The sequence below is a fragment of the Scardinius erythrophthalmus genome (genome assembly GCF_964197995.2).
Source record: "Scardinius erythrophthalmus genome assembly, chromosome: 9".
Lineage (NCBI taxonomy): Eukaryota > Metazoa > Chordata > Actinopteri > Cypriniformes > Leuciscidae > Scardinius > Scardinius erythrophthalmus.
In genome coordinates, this window is record NC_138229.1 from 18,707,685 (window position 1) to 18,722,284 (window position 14,600).

Sequence of the window (14,600 nt, forward strand, 5' to 3'; positions counted from 1 at the left end):
TTGCAAGGAAAAAATGCTAGTTAAAAAAAAAACCATAGGGTTTTGTTCACTTTAATTTCTAACCAGATGTTGACCTCCTGTTGTCATGTTGCTGTTTCAAAGAGGTGAGACCAGGGCTCAGTGAGGGCAGATGTGAGAAAGCTTCTAATATTGACTTGAAAAGGTGTTAAAACAATGCTCTAACATTTTTTGGCCTATGTTGCTACCTTTTATTAATGCCTTTTGAATGTTTCATGTCCTTAGTAAAATGGATGCCACTAAAATGAATAGCTTTGATCTAGAAGGAGAGCTGTGCGTATAGACACGCCTCTTGGTTTTCATTTTTTTTCTCTCTTAGGTAATTGCCTATACCTAATCTCAGGTCATCTTATTGCAGGAGAAGATGGGTGATCATTCCTCTATTGACTGAATGGAGAACAAAGAATGACACTACCCTATAATTTTTTGGTGATTTTTCCAACCTTAAACTTCAAATCTGGCGGATTTAAGGAAGGTATGAAGCAAGCCCTGGTCTTCTCTTCATGTCAATTTACACTTAGAGGTAATTGTCAGATGCAAGGATTGAGGATGATCCCCAAACTCACATATCTTCAGCACCATCGATAGTGAACGTCTGAGAACAAGCAAAATATCTGTGAAAAAGTAGACATATCAGACAACCTGTATTGAAGATGTAAGTAAAACTTTTTTTTTTTCTGTTGCTAGACAAAGTGTTTGAGAGAATTGTGAACCTTTTTAATGCCAGGTTGCAACTGCTATATAAACTAATGGAGAATCACTGTTTTGTGATTTATTTCGTCTGTGTCTGAGTTATTTCTATCCTATATTGAGGTTTTCTTAGGGCAGATCTGACATTGGCATGCACTTTATTGCCATATTTGTTTTAAAATACACTTGTATTACATCCAAACCACTTTTTATCTAGAATGATGCTTTCAACACTTTAACAGCACTGATTGTTCCATGTATTTTGTAGGCTATTGATTGTCAACAGCATTTATTTTGTTCCAGACATCAGCATTAACACCTAAGAGATTTCTGTTACCTTGTACAGGCGTGACTTTTCAATTTATTGTATTTTTGATAGAATTCCTAGATAGCTATCAGAGGCCAGGCGGGCAAGCTGCGAGCTCCTGTTAGGGTTTCATCACGACTGTTTCATTACCATTTTCCCCACAGAGAAGCATTTTGACATTGACAGGGTATGTGCTTCTCACTTTGTCCTGAGAACCAGTCTGCAGTGTAAAAAAGTGTGGCAGGTGCTAAACGACATCTCAAGCCTACAGCTCTGAAACACCAAGCCCTTCACATCCATTCATTTCAATTTCATCAATGCTAATGCGTAATAGAGTATTAATCAATCTACAGTTCAATTTGATGCATAAAAATGTGGTGATGCTGTGACCTGAGTGTTGAATTTTATTGCTAATGTAAGTGTGTAAGAACGTGGCGTTAGATACGAATATTTAAGAAATGCATTTTGAGAGCTGAAATGGCTCTCAATGTCTGGATTGTGTGTTTTGAGAACATGAAGCCTTGCTGACTAGAATGTAGGCCTAATACTGACCCCTATTGGAAGTTTACTGCCACTCTGCATTGCTGGTACAGGTGCACCCCTTGTAACTTTGACTGCTTTGTTTTGTTATTAAATGATTTCAACGCTATAGTTGGACATCCGCACTTTTATTTTTAACGGTAATGAAAGTGATGCTGTGAGGGATAGACATGCATCTCTTCAGTGGGTTGTAATCGGCTTTTCAAATGTTCTAATGACGAAACACAGCAAAAGTATCTTTCCATGAAATTTCACTAGACAAAAAAACTCGACAAGGCATGAGCTGTGGAAAATTATAATTGATCTATGAGCTTTATACACCTTTTTTTCTTTTTTTTTTCTTTTTTTTTTAAAGCAGACGCAGAGAGCACACGTACGTCTGCAAGATGTCTGTTAAAGATCACTTCATCTGGAAAGCATCTGCTGTTTACTAACATCTGATAGACATCTTTAAGATGTCAGTTTAACATACATTCTAAATCATTACATCTTAAAGACATCTTCTAAACATCTATTTGACATCTGACAGGAAACGTCCTATAGACGTATTGCAGATGAGCAAACACTCTTAAAAATACGTCTTCCAGACGTAAACACGCACATCAAATAGACGTCTCCGTGATGTACTATCTGGGATTGAAAACACGGTAAGTCTACCCCTCACAGCCTTGCTTTCATACCTGGCATGACGCTGCTCTAAATAAGGTATTTTGGCTCTGAACATAAGTAGTGTGTTCTCAGCATGCGTTTTGCACATGCACACCACGTTTTTTTAAAACTTCCGTTAAAAAGTTAAACTTTAACAAAAGGCACTGCATCTGTTAAGAATGTGTTCTGTGTCATCAAAGTAAACAAACTGGACTAACCCTAAAAAAACTAAAAAACATTAGGGCCAGTTCCAGGGGCAGCATAGTGTTTTCTGGGGCCCCTGGCTAATTTGTAATCCGGGCCCCAAGGCCCCAACCCCCAATCATCTTATATTTTTGCCACATGTAACAACAGTCATTATCTATAAGCATAGCAATTAATGCATTCGATAAGAGACAATAAAGAACTGAATTTTAAAGTTTATTAAATGAGTAAATTATGCATGTATAACTATACAAATAATTGCATACTGCAGTACAACACCATTGTACCATCTCATACACAGACAATATTTAAACTCTGTCTGGATGTCTTATAAGCTGTTTTATAAAAATAAGCTGTCAACTTGCAATTTCTTATTCCCCAAGCGCCAAACAACGTGTTTTTCTCACAGCAAAAACACAGCAAAAAATCAGATCCTTGAAATCAAGCCGTCTTTCTAAATCGTGTTCAATAGACAGCAATGCCAGACCATTCAGTCTTTCCTGAGACAACGTTGAACTGAGGTAGTTCTTTACTTTAGTTTACTGAAGGCTCTCTCTCCACTTGCAACGCTCACCGGCAGTGCAAAATATGCTCAAGGCAATGCACACTTCACTGAAAATCTGGGGTTGCATCTGATAGATTTAATTCAAATGTTATCATTATTGTTATAATTATTATTATAACCTGCCGACCTAGTCAGGGTAGCGCCATTTTTACTGACAGGAACGAAAACCTGACTATGGTCTATTGCGTTATTTCGGTGTTAGAAATGTCATTGTTATATATGTTGTTGTTTTAGCAGCTTCTTTATAACACTCCCTTTCATAAATTCAGTCTGTCAGAGCAGTATAAATAAATAGAAATTAGTGTGCGTCAAATTTCAAGTAAGACATGGCTTAAAGATGATGAGCGAAAACAAACTACTCATTAGTAAATTATAATTATCACTTAAAAATAACTTATCGGACTAAAGATTATAGAACTGAGGAGTGAAGTACATGGCAGTCTAAAAGAGTATAGTGTACGATTTGTACTGCTGACCCTCTCACAGGCCACAAGCCTTCACAGAGGAAAACATCCTTAAAAAACACAAAGGCATCAAAAGCCACATCACTTTTTCCTCCCGATAGGCAATCTCAACCTATCCATCTGTTCAGCTTTCTTCTTCTCCTCCTTTAGAGCTTTGTACCTCCATTTAGGGATCTGTAGGTGTAATGGGTCTTTTGAAGTCCTGCTAGGCGGACGCTCCGGCACGAATGCAGGGGCAGGAGCTTTACACAGCATGACTTTAGGCACCACTACTCCAGGACGCACACTGCTTCTGCGCATCATGTGTAGGGGCAGAAGGCTACTTCTCCTCAGGGCCATGGTGGAGGCCATCGCTACACTTTGCAGTATCTGTGGCTGCAGACTGGCGCGCCGCTCCTGCTTCTTCGGCACCAGCAGGACCCTGGAGTTCTGGAAGAGCCGCTTGTAGTTGTTGAGGCGCTCGGGCCCCAGGTTCTTCAGCTCAGCCAGACGCTGTCTGCGGAGGATGTCCTGTACGGCAGGGCGGCGTTTTCCAACACACGGAGGGCTGCCCGGGCACACAGTGTGGCAGGCGGTGGATATGAGCGGGCTGGCCAGCGCCGTGGTCATGCGCACCATATAGTCCATGACACCTTCGTCTACGGGGTCGGTCTTCATGCTGATGGAGAGCAAGTTACTGACACACTCTGAGAACTTCCTCAAGCAGGACTTGGGCTCTTTTGATTGAGCCACCAGTTCGCTTAGCATAGGCCACTCCATGTGATAAGAGTCACAGAACTGTTCAGCAGAAGGCTGTTCCATCAGTCGGGACATCAGTTTGGCGGTCTCGTAGCGGCCCGTGAACATGGCCCATTCATGTGGGGTCAGCTTACGGCCAAAGTCCCTTGCTTCAATGTCTCCTCCTTTATAAAGAAAAACATCAGACAATGGGGAAATGAATGTACACATGAAGGAACAAAATGGAAGATTATTATGCATGAACTAAATTAGGAATTCATATTCATTTTTCAGCTGATGATACCGTACCTGTCATCATGAGAGACCGCACGCATTCGGCTCGACCCTGAATGGCCGCTTTCATCATCGCAGTGAAGCCATGGCAGTTCCTGCGTTCAGTGTCAAGCCCGGGAAAATAGTTCAGCAGGTAGTTGGTAATCATACTGTGGCCTATAATTCAGAACAAGATATAGAATGCATTTACGTTTATGCATTTGGCAGATGCTTTCATCCAAAGCAACATTTTATGAGTTCATGCATTCCCTGGGAATCAAACCCATGAGCTTGACATTGCTAGCAACATGCTCAACTTTTTGAGCTACAAGAATACAGACATTAAGATGGTTAGAACTGGTTAATACTCTTTACATAAAGTCGATTTTTGAACATGTCCTTCAATGAGGTTTCTAGGTGTCTGCTTACTAGAACAAGTTCATAATATTCTGGTCCCTATAGAGGGTGCTTCATTCGTTCTGTGTGTAGGGGGATTTTTTTTCATGCACTCCGGTTAACTCGTATAACTAATAACTCCTGTTTCCTTCTCATGAGCTCCCTCTTGCTCTGGTTGAAAGGATAACAGTATAGTGAGACAGAAGATATTGCTCAAACCTACTCGGATCACATAATTTCACGGAAAATTTATACAGAAGTCAACATTTGAAGTGGATCAAAACCTTTATCAAAGTTATACATGAACTTTGAACAATACCCCTCTTGTCTTAGGACAACTTTGATTAACTTTTTTTAATCCACTTCAAATGTAGACTACTGTAGAAATGCTCACTCTTTCTTTCTAAAGAAATGTGACATAAACATGATATTTTATCAATATTTGTCTAAATGTGTAAGACTTTGGACTTTAAAGCCTTAATGGAGTTTTAGGCATTCCTGTAATTGCAATTAAATGGAAGCAGGTGCAACTGAATAGGTGTTTTTTTTTTTTTATGTGAAATGATAAATACCAGTTTGATTCAGCATGTATGATGTGCACTTCTGACACAAATTAATAAATTACTGTCACTGTAACATTTATTGTAAAACATTATTCAAATATCGATGTTGGAATCTTAAAGGGTTAGTTCACCCAAAAATGAAAATTCTGTCAGTAATTACTCACCCTCATGTTGTTCCAACTCCGTAAGACTTTCGTTCATCTTCGGAACACAAATTAAGATATTTTTGATGAAATCTGAGTGCTGGATCACTCCTCCTGCAGGCTTATGGACACCTTAACTTGCCTAAACACAGACGCGCTACGCTATTACACTACGTTAAAAAAAAACTCGAGGTCCAGAGAGAAGGAAATAAGAAGTGGAATAAAGTCGTTATTTTTGTTTGTTTTTGCGCACAAAAAGTATTCTCGTCGCTTTATAAACTTAAGATTGAGCCACTGGAGTCACTTGGACTATATTAACAATGTCTTTAATACATTTTCTGGGCCAGTAAGTTATAGTGTCCATAAGCCTGCAGGAGGAGTGATCCAGCTCTCAGATTTCATCAAAAATATCTTAATTTGTGTTCCAAAGATGAACGAAAGTCTTACGGGGTTGGAACAACATGAGGGTGAGTAATTACTGACAGAATTTTCATTTTTGGGTGAACTAACCCTTTAAGTCTTTAAGTAAAGACCAAACGTTTTCTTCTGTCATGCTCATTTTGCGATCTAGTATCTAGTTTTCAGTCAGTTGTTGAAATGGTGTGGGTGTGTGACGTCGTTCTATGGAGGCTTTAGGGTTTTATGGGGTAGCGCTGCTGGGCTACCAGCCCGACAGTGGAAGCACAACTTGATTTTGGGCTCGGTGCTTGAGGTCCGAGGCTATTGGCCCTGCCCGGCACGTTGTTAGCCCTGGTTCGCACGGGCCCGACAGTGGAAAAGCAGCTATTTAGACCCTTTCTTGCAAGCTCACATTTAGATCTGCCTCCATCCAATCAACAACCATCGAAGTGAACGAACCCCGTCTTACAATTTTTTTTCCCAGTAATCTGTTTCACTCAGATATGCCATAATACTAAAGAAAGGATCTCTCGCTACTTCTGTTCACAGATAAGTGATAATACATTTGCTCTTGTTTTATAGAAGTAAATGAAGGCCCAGGGGGATATACTGTGAGTTATTGATTGTAATTTTATCGCCTTTAAAGGGGTCATATAATGCCATTTTTGTACAAGCTAATATGATTCTTTAGGGTCTAAATTAAAAGTTTCTAATATACTTTAATTAAAAATTCTCATTAGTATTGTAAGAAAACACTAATTTTACCTGGTCAAAAACAGCTCTGTTTTCAGCACGCCGTTTCAGTGCATGTGTCTTTAAATGATAATGAGCTTTGCTCACCCCGCCCCTCTGTTCTGTGGGTACACCGTAGTAGACATTCTCTGACCGTATCTAACACAATAACCACGTGTTATTAGTTATAAACGTGGGATTATGAATTATATTGAGAACGTCGTACATAGAAAACATGCCGTAATGTACCCTGAGTGTAAACCTTAGACGCATTCATTGTGAAGCCTGCAGCAAGGTTTGCAAATTTGCAAAGATTAATATAAATACTAATATAAAGGTTAATAAAACATTACACTCACATCTTCTGGAGGTTCAGCAGGAACACGTTGGTACCGATCCGTTTTTTCTCGTTTGTGAAGCTGTCTGGTGTGAAATGATTCGCGCAAACATGAAAGCACAGATGATCGTGGGGAATCCCCGTGAGGGAATCCCCGCGTCAATCCTTTGGGCATATCGCTTCAAAAACAAAACTCAGCCACTGTTTCTTCAACGGCTCGGATTTAGGAACATCCAAATGACTGCTTTGTTCCTTATTACATCTAAGAACTGAACACCACAATCGCTTAGACGCCATTCTACTCCAGCATATCAACAATGGCGGACTACTATGACGACGGCTGTCACAGCTTGCTCAGGGCGGGTCTTGTGTTGAAACACGGCTGTCAATCACAATAGCGGGAGGGGCGTACGATCTTATGACGTCACAATATCGAACGGCTTGATTTCAGAGAGGGTCAAACATATAGGAGATTAAAACAAAACCACTGGATGGATTTTTATCATGATAGGATGGTTGTGTACAGGCACTGCCAACAGACATATCAGTGCAATCAACTTGTAAAAGTGCATGTACCATTATATGACCCCTTTAATAGATGAATTGGTGTCACTTCCCTTACCTGCTTGCGCAGCAGTCATGAGAGCCGTATTCCCTTCATTATCCTGCCAGTTCACGTCCACATGTGGACACTGAGAAAGTGCAATGACCACATCCACGTAGCCCTGGTAACACGCCACTATCAGACCTGTCTGTTAAGCAGTGGAGAGGAAAAATATGAGTTATCTCCACAGTCATTTTCCTGAATGTCCATCATTACTGCAGTCTGCAGAAGAAGGTGTTTAACGTGCAAACTGCAGAGGCATTGAACCCTTCAATATAGCAGTTCATTTAAGGGCAGGGATTGTTGCAGGGTGAGTTTCAGATCCATCTCTGGAAAATCAGAGACACATGGGTTTGGTGGTCTTATTTATGAGGTCGATGAGCTCTTGATCTTTAGAGTAAATGTGTCAATTGGTGTTTTACAGAAGCATAATTAGACCAGCAAGTGTAGCCTATACTGTAGTTAGGTCAGTCAATATGACTGCAATGTCACCACTGTGCATTTATATGGGTGAAATGTGTCATTTCTTCCATTGGTTGGACATCAGATAGCCTCACCCAAAGCCAAGATAAACTAATGTGCAAGTGTTGCTCAAACAATCAAACAAGCAATGTTTTGAATGCACCACATGAGCCACAGTGTTTACACTTTTCTTGGAACTCTTCTGGGTAATGACTTGCTTAATATTCAGAAACAACTAATGTATTAAATAGAAATATTACACATTCAGACTAAATGACAGTTATCTAAATATGCTATAAATGGAGAATAATTGTTCTTTGTAATGAAGCATAACAAACTGCACAAATAAGCACAGAGACAAATGCAGTGCAGATATAGGGAGGCCTTGAACGCAGCATATGTAAAATCACAATAGAATTCAGCAAATATTAAAGGCACAGATGAGTGAGGGTTGCGAGGAAATAAAAACAAATGTGTGAGGTCAGAGGCATTGCTTGAATAGTACAAAGCATCTTCCTTTTCTTGTGTGTCTCCAGATTGTGAGTGATTATAGAGCACTACAGGCAGATGGTAAGACCCATAAAGACTATTAGCTAAGATTTATTATGGAGTTCCCTCTAGGCTCAGAGCGCTTGTCTGCTGGCATTTATGGTGCTAAGCTCCAGAATGGCAAAAAACTGAAAATGATCAATGCTATAATCGATATATATATTTTAATTTAGCTGCATATCGAATCGATATGCAGCTAAATTAAAATATATATTTGGATATATAATTTAGGTCTAGTTGTCTATCTCTCTTAGCCGTCATTAAGGCTCTTTTGCAAATATATATTTAAATTGATAAAGTTTATTAATAGGCTAACGACATGAGATAGCATGAGGTAGCAATTTCTACCTAGTGGTAGATCCCAATGACACTTCATAGGGATCACATCAGGTTACACGTGCATAGTCTTACAGGGAAGCGAAATGTCATGCTGTCGTAAGATGATTGTGAAGAAAAGCCTCTCTAACCTCCTAAAGCTCCCCCTCCCGGGATCAACAAAAGTTCAGCTGTGAAGGTGAATACAAACTCTTCAGGTGGAATATAAACTTTAAGCTATCAAATGTGCATCCCCACAGTCAGCAGGTTTCCTGAACCTAAAATTTCAGATTTTTCTGTTTAATTATCAGTACCGCAAAAAGGTTGAACATTGCCGAGACTGATAAACAGGATCATTAAATATCAGTGCTTAATGGTGCTGTTTAACTGTGCTGCACATATAATTTCCCCCGTGCTAATGGTGGTAGAATAAGATTTGTATTAAACAAATGATCAGGGATTGTGTTAGTTGAGAGACATTTACATGCAAATGAGTCGTAGAGTCTTAAAGGACGACTGCGTGTCTTTAACTGCCACACACAGCCTGCTGCTTTTGGGAAAACAAGAGTCTTTTTATCTCTGTGTGAGTAACTGCATGTTTCTATGCATGTGTATTTTCTGTTTGCGTTCAGAACATTGAGTTTTCAAACTGTATTGTATAAGTTAAGACAAAAGAGTGACAGACCAAGCGTACAGTCCTATTCAGCAATGATGAATAGTTAAATAAGATGTTTATTAACAAATTCAATTCTCGTACCAAGTGGCAAAGTTCATCAAAGTATCTTTTTCAATATGGTCTCAGTAGCAGCAGAAGCACAAATGAGGGGGACAATAGGTGATGATTCATTTATTATAGGCTCTATTTTTAGGAAGACAGACACGTTTAGCAGTAGTCAATGCAGTTTGAGTTCAAATGATTCACTGAGGAAGGAAGTCATCTCAATTCTTACACATAATTTAGCATGACAATAGGTGGCAGAGTCAAATTTAGACTTTTATGGTCTGCAGCTAGACTCCTTTCAGTGGAATTACACTTACATTATAAGGTTGTATGCTTAATGGACAAATTAGGGGTTCTCTGCTCATACGACATGCTGAAAAAATCCCTGTCTACTGTCTAGGCAGAGCCCTGCAGTATTTTGACATCTTGGAGAGCCTTTAAAAAGCTCAGTCATGATTACGATCTGCTTGGGCTGCATCTCAGAATTCAAACTCCAATCTGTTCCAGGGCTTAGCTGTCTGGTGCACCCATGAGACTTCAGCTGCAGATCACAGCGTCACAACACAACTGGACATCAAGTCAAGACATAGATTTGATTTACAAATGTCATGAATTTTTTTGTCCCAATTTTAGCTTTATTTATATACTATTACATTTCATTTTTTTAGTAATTTTGCTACTATATGTGCTTTTTCATAGTTTTATTTCTGAACTTTTCCATGGACCCCTTAGCACCCTTGTAGCCCCCTGGCCACCCATTTTTAAACTCCTGGACTTGATAATGACGAATAAATGGTGTCTGTCATGTCAGTGAAAACCTACAATAAAATATCATTTTAAACTCAATGCAATTCCATCATGTCAAGAAGGCACATGTTTTGCTGACAGCTGCCATCCAGCCAGATTTATTTTCTTATAGATCTTGCCTTTAATGTTATATATGGATGAAAGTCTCAGCCTCACTTTTGCGCAGCATCGATATTTATGGAGGAAGGAGACAGCCGCCTGAGCTCATTCCCTGAGGAGCACTGTGTGGATCATGCATGTTTAAAGACTCTTTGATATGGTAATAGCCTTGCATAAACATGACACTGTTATCTCCCACATTGTCATAATTGTAAGCTTCTCAGGGCTAAGGGGAGTGAAAGCCAGTCTCCCAAGTCAAGAAAGGCAGTCTTAAAACCCATGATTTAGCTGAACGAATCCTGGAAAGTAATATGTTCATTATTCCAGTATTCAGAAAAATCAAAGCATGGATGGTAATGATAGAGATTTTCCTACACTGCATGGGCATGTTACTGCAATTTAATTCTTATAACTGAGAATGTTTCAACTGTCTTTGAGAATGAGAACTGAGAATGTTTCAACTGCCTGTGCTGCTAAAATGAAAAAGACTAGTTAAACTTAGATATTTGTACTTTTAAGGCCACTTAAAAGACAAATGCGAGTCTTAATATTCAGTGACAACAGGTGTTTGATTCTCAGTCTTTGTGAAATTGCCAATAATAAAAGAGCGCAACAAAATTTAAAGCTGAAATGTGTTATTTTTGTAGAACTATAAGTAAGCCATTTGTAGCTTGACTTCCCTAGAAAAGTGTAAACACTGAGAGGCTTTTAAAAAAAATTAGCACCCGACCAACAACACTGATTCAACCAATAGCTTGAGTTTGGGGGCGGGCCTCTGTTTGTCTGACCAATGATAGGGGGTGGGAGTGTTTGGGAAACTTGTTTAAAAAAAAACAATCATTTCTGTGATTCAGTTTGGTGGCATAGAAATTACACATTTCCCTTTTAAAACGTTCAAAAGTTAACTTACTCTATTATTTTTGTCCACCTCTCGCACCTCCTCCTCCGTCACACCTTGTCTTATCAGGATTTTGACAATAATGACATTGTTAGTGCAGCATGCTTTGAAGAAGCTGAGTGGCTCGGGGCTCTCAGGACTCAGACATTTTTCCAAGTTCAGAGAATCATCAGGTGGGTAGAAGGAATCGTCCGACAAAACGCTCTTGGTATCCGGTAGTTTTGAAAAGTCCAACTCCTCAAATTCTTGGTAGATGTCGTCGTCGTCATCATCATCATCATCAGAAACATGGTGGTCTTCATCATCTGCATAATAAGAGTCCTCTGTTGGCTCCGTAATTGTGGAACTCTGTATGGAGGACTCCTCATTGTTCCAGCCTCTTGCTTGGTTGACACTGGTGCCATTTTGGTGATCTTTGACTGGAAGTACACCTCCTGCAACACCATTCTCAGTTATTAGCACCATTTAACTGTCCGACAGGTGGAACACAAAAACAAAAATCGTGTAGGATCCAGAATGAGACGGTCACATAATGAATGGCAATCCTAAACTCCAGTTATTGACACAAGAAATGAAGAATCAGAAGTCATAGACCTTTTAGAATAATCTTCTCCATATCGTATCCGCTGCTCTTCAAGAACCAGTTGTACTTATGTCCACCCTTACATACCCAAGCTTGTTTTTTTCTCACCAAAACTATCCCATTTTTTCTTCACTTGACTTGCTCTGTGGACCAATCTGACTCTTGTTGGAGAATGAGTATTTACACAGTGAGGATGAAGGACTTCCATCGAAAATGCTCTGACTGACATGGGCACTGTTTCAAGAGAAGCCTCCTAATCGCCTTAGTCTCTTTCTGTCAACACAAATTTGCATCAATTACACAAAACAGTTCTCAACACAACTGATGCCTATTGATGTGCGGAGGACTTTTATATCTCTCAGGATACGAGTAGACCTGCTGTCCCATTATTACTCTAATCGCTTCTATTTTTAACTGACTTTGATACTCACAAGCACATCCAGAGCGACTTTCTACACTTTGATAGCCTGTATTTGACTGTGATCAACTGTTGGCCGCACAAGCCTCCTCGATAGATTAGTGGAAGGTTAATTGGATGCAGCAGAAATAACATTTTGTTGTGGATAAGCTGTTCTCTCATTTGCATTCTAAAAAAAACAATAGCACATTAACACATACCATCACTTTCAATGTTTTTGGTTGTACTAAGACTGCTGTCTTGTAACTACTCGGTAAAAAATTATATGATCAGTAAGTTATGACAACATATGTTTTTGCATTGCTTTAACGCATCAAAATATGTTAAAAAATTAGTTGAAAAACAGATTTTTATTTTTAAAGGCCAGTTACTTCATGGATCCAGGATACTACGCATCCTGATAAAGTTCCCTTGGCCTTTGGAATTAAAATAGCCGCACATCATCACATAGCCTTCACCATACCTAGAGATTGGCATGGTTTTATTTCAGTTAGCCTAATAGCTGGTTTGATTTGCATTAAGAGATGATCTTATGGAAAGTACTCCATGGCTATGTGATGATGCGGGGCTATTTTAATTCCAAATGCCAAGGGAACTTTATCAGGATGCGTAGTATCCTGGATCCATGAAGTAACTGCCCTTTTAAAAATAAAAATCTGCCTGCCTCTATGGGAACAGGTGTCCAAACTTATGCACCCTGTATTTTAAGGAAGAACATTTATTTATTTACAATACATTATTCATTCACAAAGAAAATTGGTGTCCTTAAAGGTTGGATTTTTCCCAATTTTTTTAATTAAGGCATTAAGTTCTGTTTCCAAAAGAGGTTTTTTATTCCTCTTTTTAGTCAACTTTAGCATGGGTGTCTAAACTTATGCATAGCACTGTATCTTCACAAAAGCTCACATGATCTAATATTTTCTATCTAGAGAATAAAGGTAATATGGGAACTGATACAGCCAATTCTATTTCATAATGCCAGCTATCAACTAAACTTAAAATTCAATTAAATTCATTTCACATTTATTTGTATAGCGCTTTTCACAATGCATATTGTTTCAAAGCAGCTTTACAGAAAATGCATGTTTCTACATTACAATTTAGCGATCTGTTATCAGAGGTGACTGTGTCCAAGTTTTGTATTTCAGAAATGTACATATACAATCACACAGTTAGCTAACAATGTATTAATTTAAGGCAGAAACAATGAGCTCATTCAAGTAGGATAATTATTACAAGTTGTGATTACAATATATAGAAAATTTAGCATTGGTTCATGTTGATTCAGAGTTTGCGTCATCTGAAGTCCTCGTATGAGTTGGAGTCGTCTCTTCACAGGAAGCTAACTAAACTAAACTTAGAAGAAAGCATCTACAACAGAGAAATATGACTTCTCCAAAAAAGTGGCACAGTGATAACTTGCCTTACATAGGGATAAACTGTCATGTCAAGAGTTGAGTTAAAGAGGATGCAAAGTTTACATTTCAAATATATATATATATTTTTACTTTTTTAGTATTATTATAGCATATATTATTTATGTTTAGTGTTCATTTTAATTTAATTTACTTTAGTAATTTTGTTTTGGTGCTTTTAAAGCTTTTAGCTTTAATTTATATCTGTTTTAGTAATGCTTCAACTTGTTAGTAGCCAAGGCGACATTTCTAATTTATATATTTTAAGTTGAATTTCTTTCATCTAGTGTTTGTATTTTATTTAAGCTTTAGTTCAATTACTGAAAACGCTGATTCATAAGACCTTTGCAACTTAACAGCACTGTATTGTGGCATTAAGGCAGGTCATTCTGTAACTCAGACATGGCACATCTGTTACATAACCGTATAGACTGTAAAAGATTATGTGACTGACCCACAAGGCATATTAAGGCTGAAGGTTATGAACTTTGATTGAGCATCCAGATTGTTTACTTGTCACTCACATGCTTGTATTTACAAAAGGTTACTTTTATTTTGCTGTGTAAAATTCCATTTTAAAGGAATTTAGGAATACAAAATGTTCTGTACATCATGCCAAACAACATATATGAAAAGAAGTTCACCTAACAAAATGTCAATGCCCTCATCAAACAAACTAGGCTAATACAATAACGGGAAATCATAGCAAGTAAAAGTACTGGTAATGAACCAA

At 38.6% G+C, this 14,600-nt stretch overlaps 1 protein-coding gene across 1 annotated transcript; it reads right to left on the minus strand.

Moving 5' to 3' along the window:
- Positions 1 to 2,611: 2,611 nt before the first annotated feature.
- ankrd33bb (ankyrin repeat domain 33Bb) lies at positions 2,612 to 12,254 on the minus strand. The gene is made up of 4 exons (XM_081374705.1): positions 11,464 to 12,254; positions 7,619 to 7,748; positions 4,463 to 4,603; positions 2,612 to 4,338 (listed from the first exon to the last, which is right to left on the minus strand). The coding sequence occupies exons 1-4, from the start codon at positions 11,914 to 11,916 to the stop codon at positions 3,518 to 3,520; spliced, it is 1,545 nt and encodes a 514-aa protein (XP_081230831.1). The 5' UTR covers positions 11,917 to 12,254; the 3' UTR covers positions 2,612 to 3,517.
- Between the last annotated feature and the right edge of the window lie 2,346 nt (positions 12,255 to 14,600).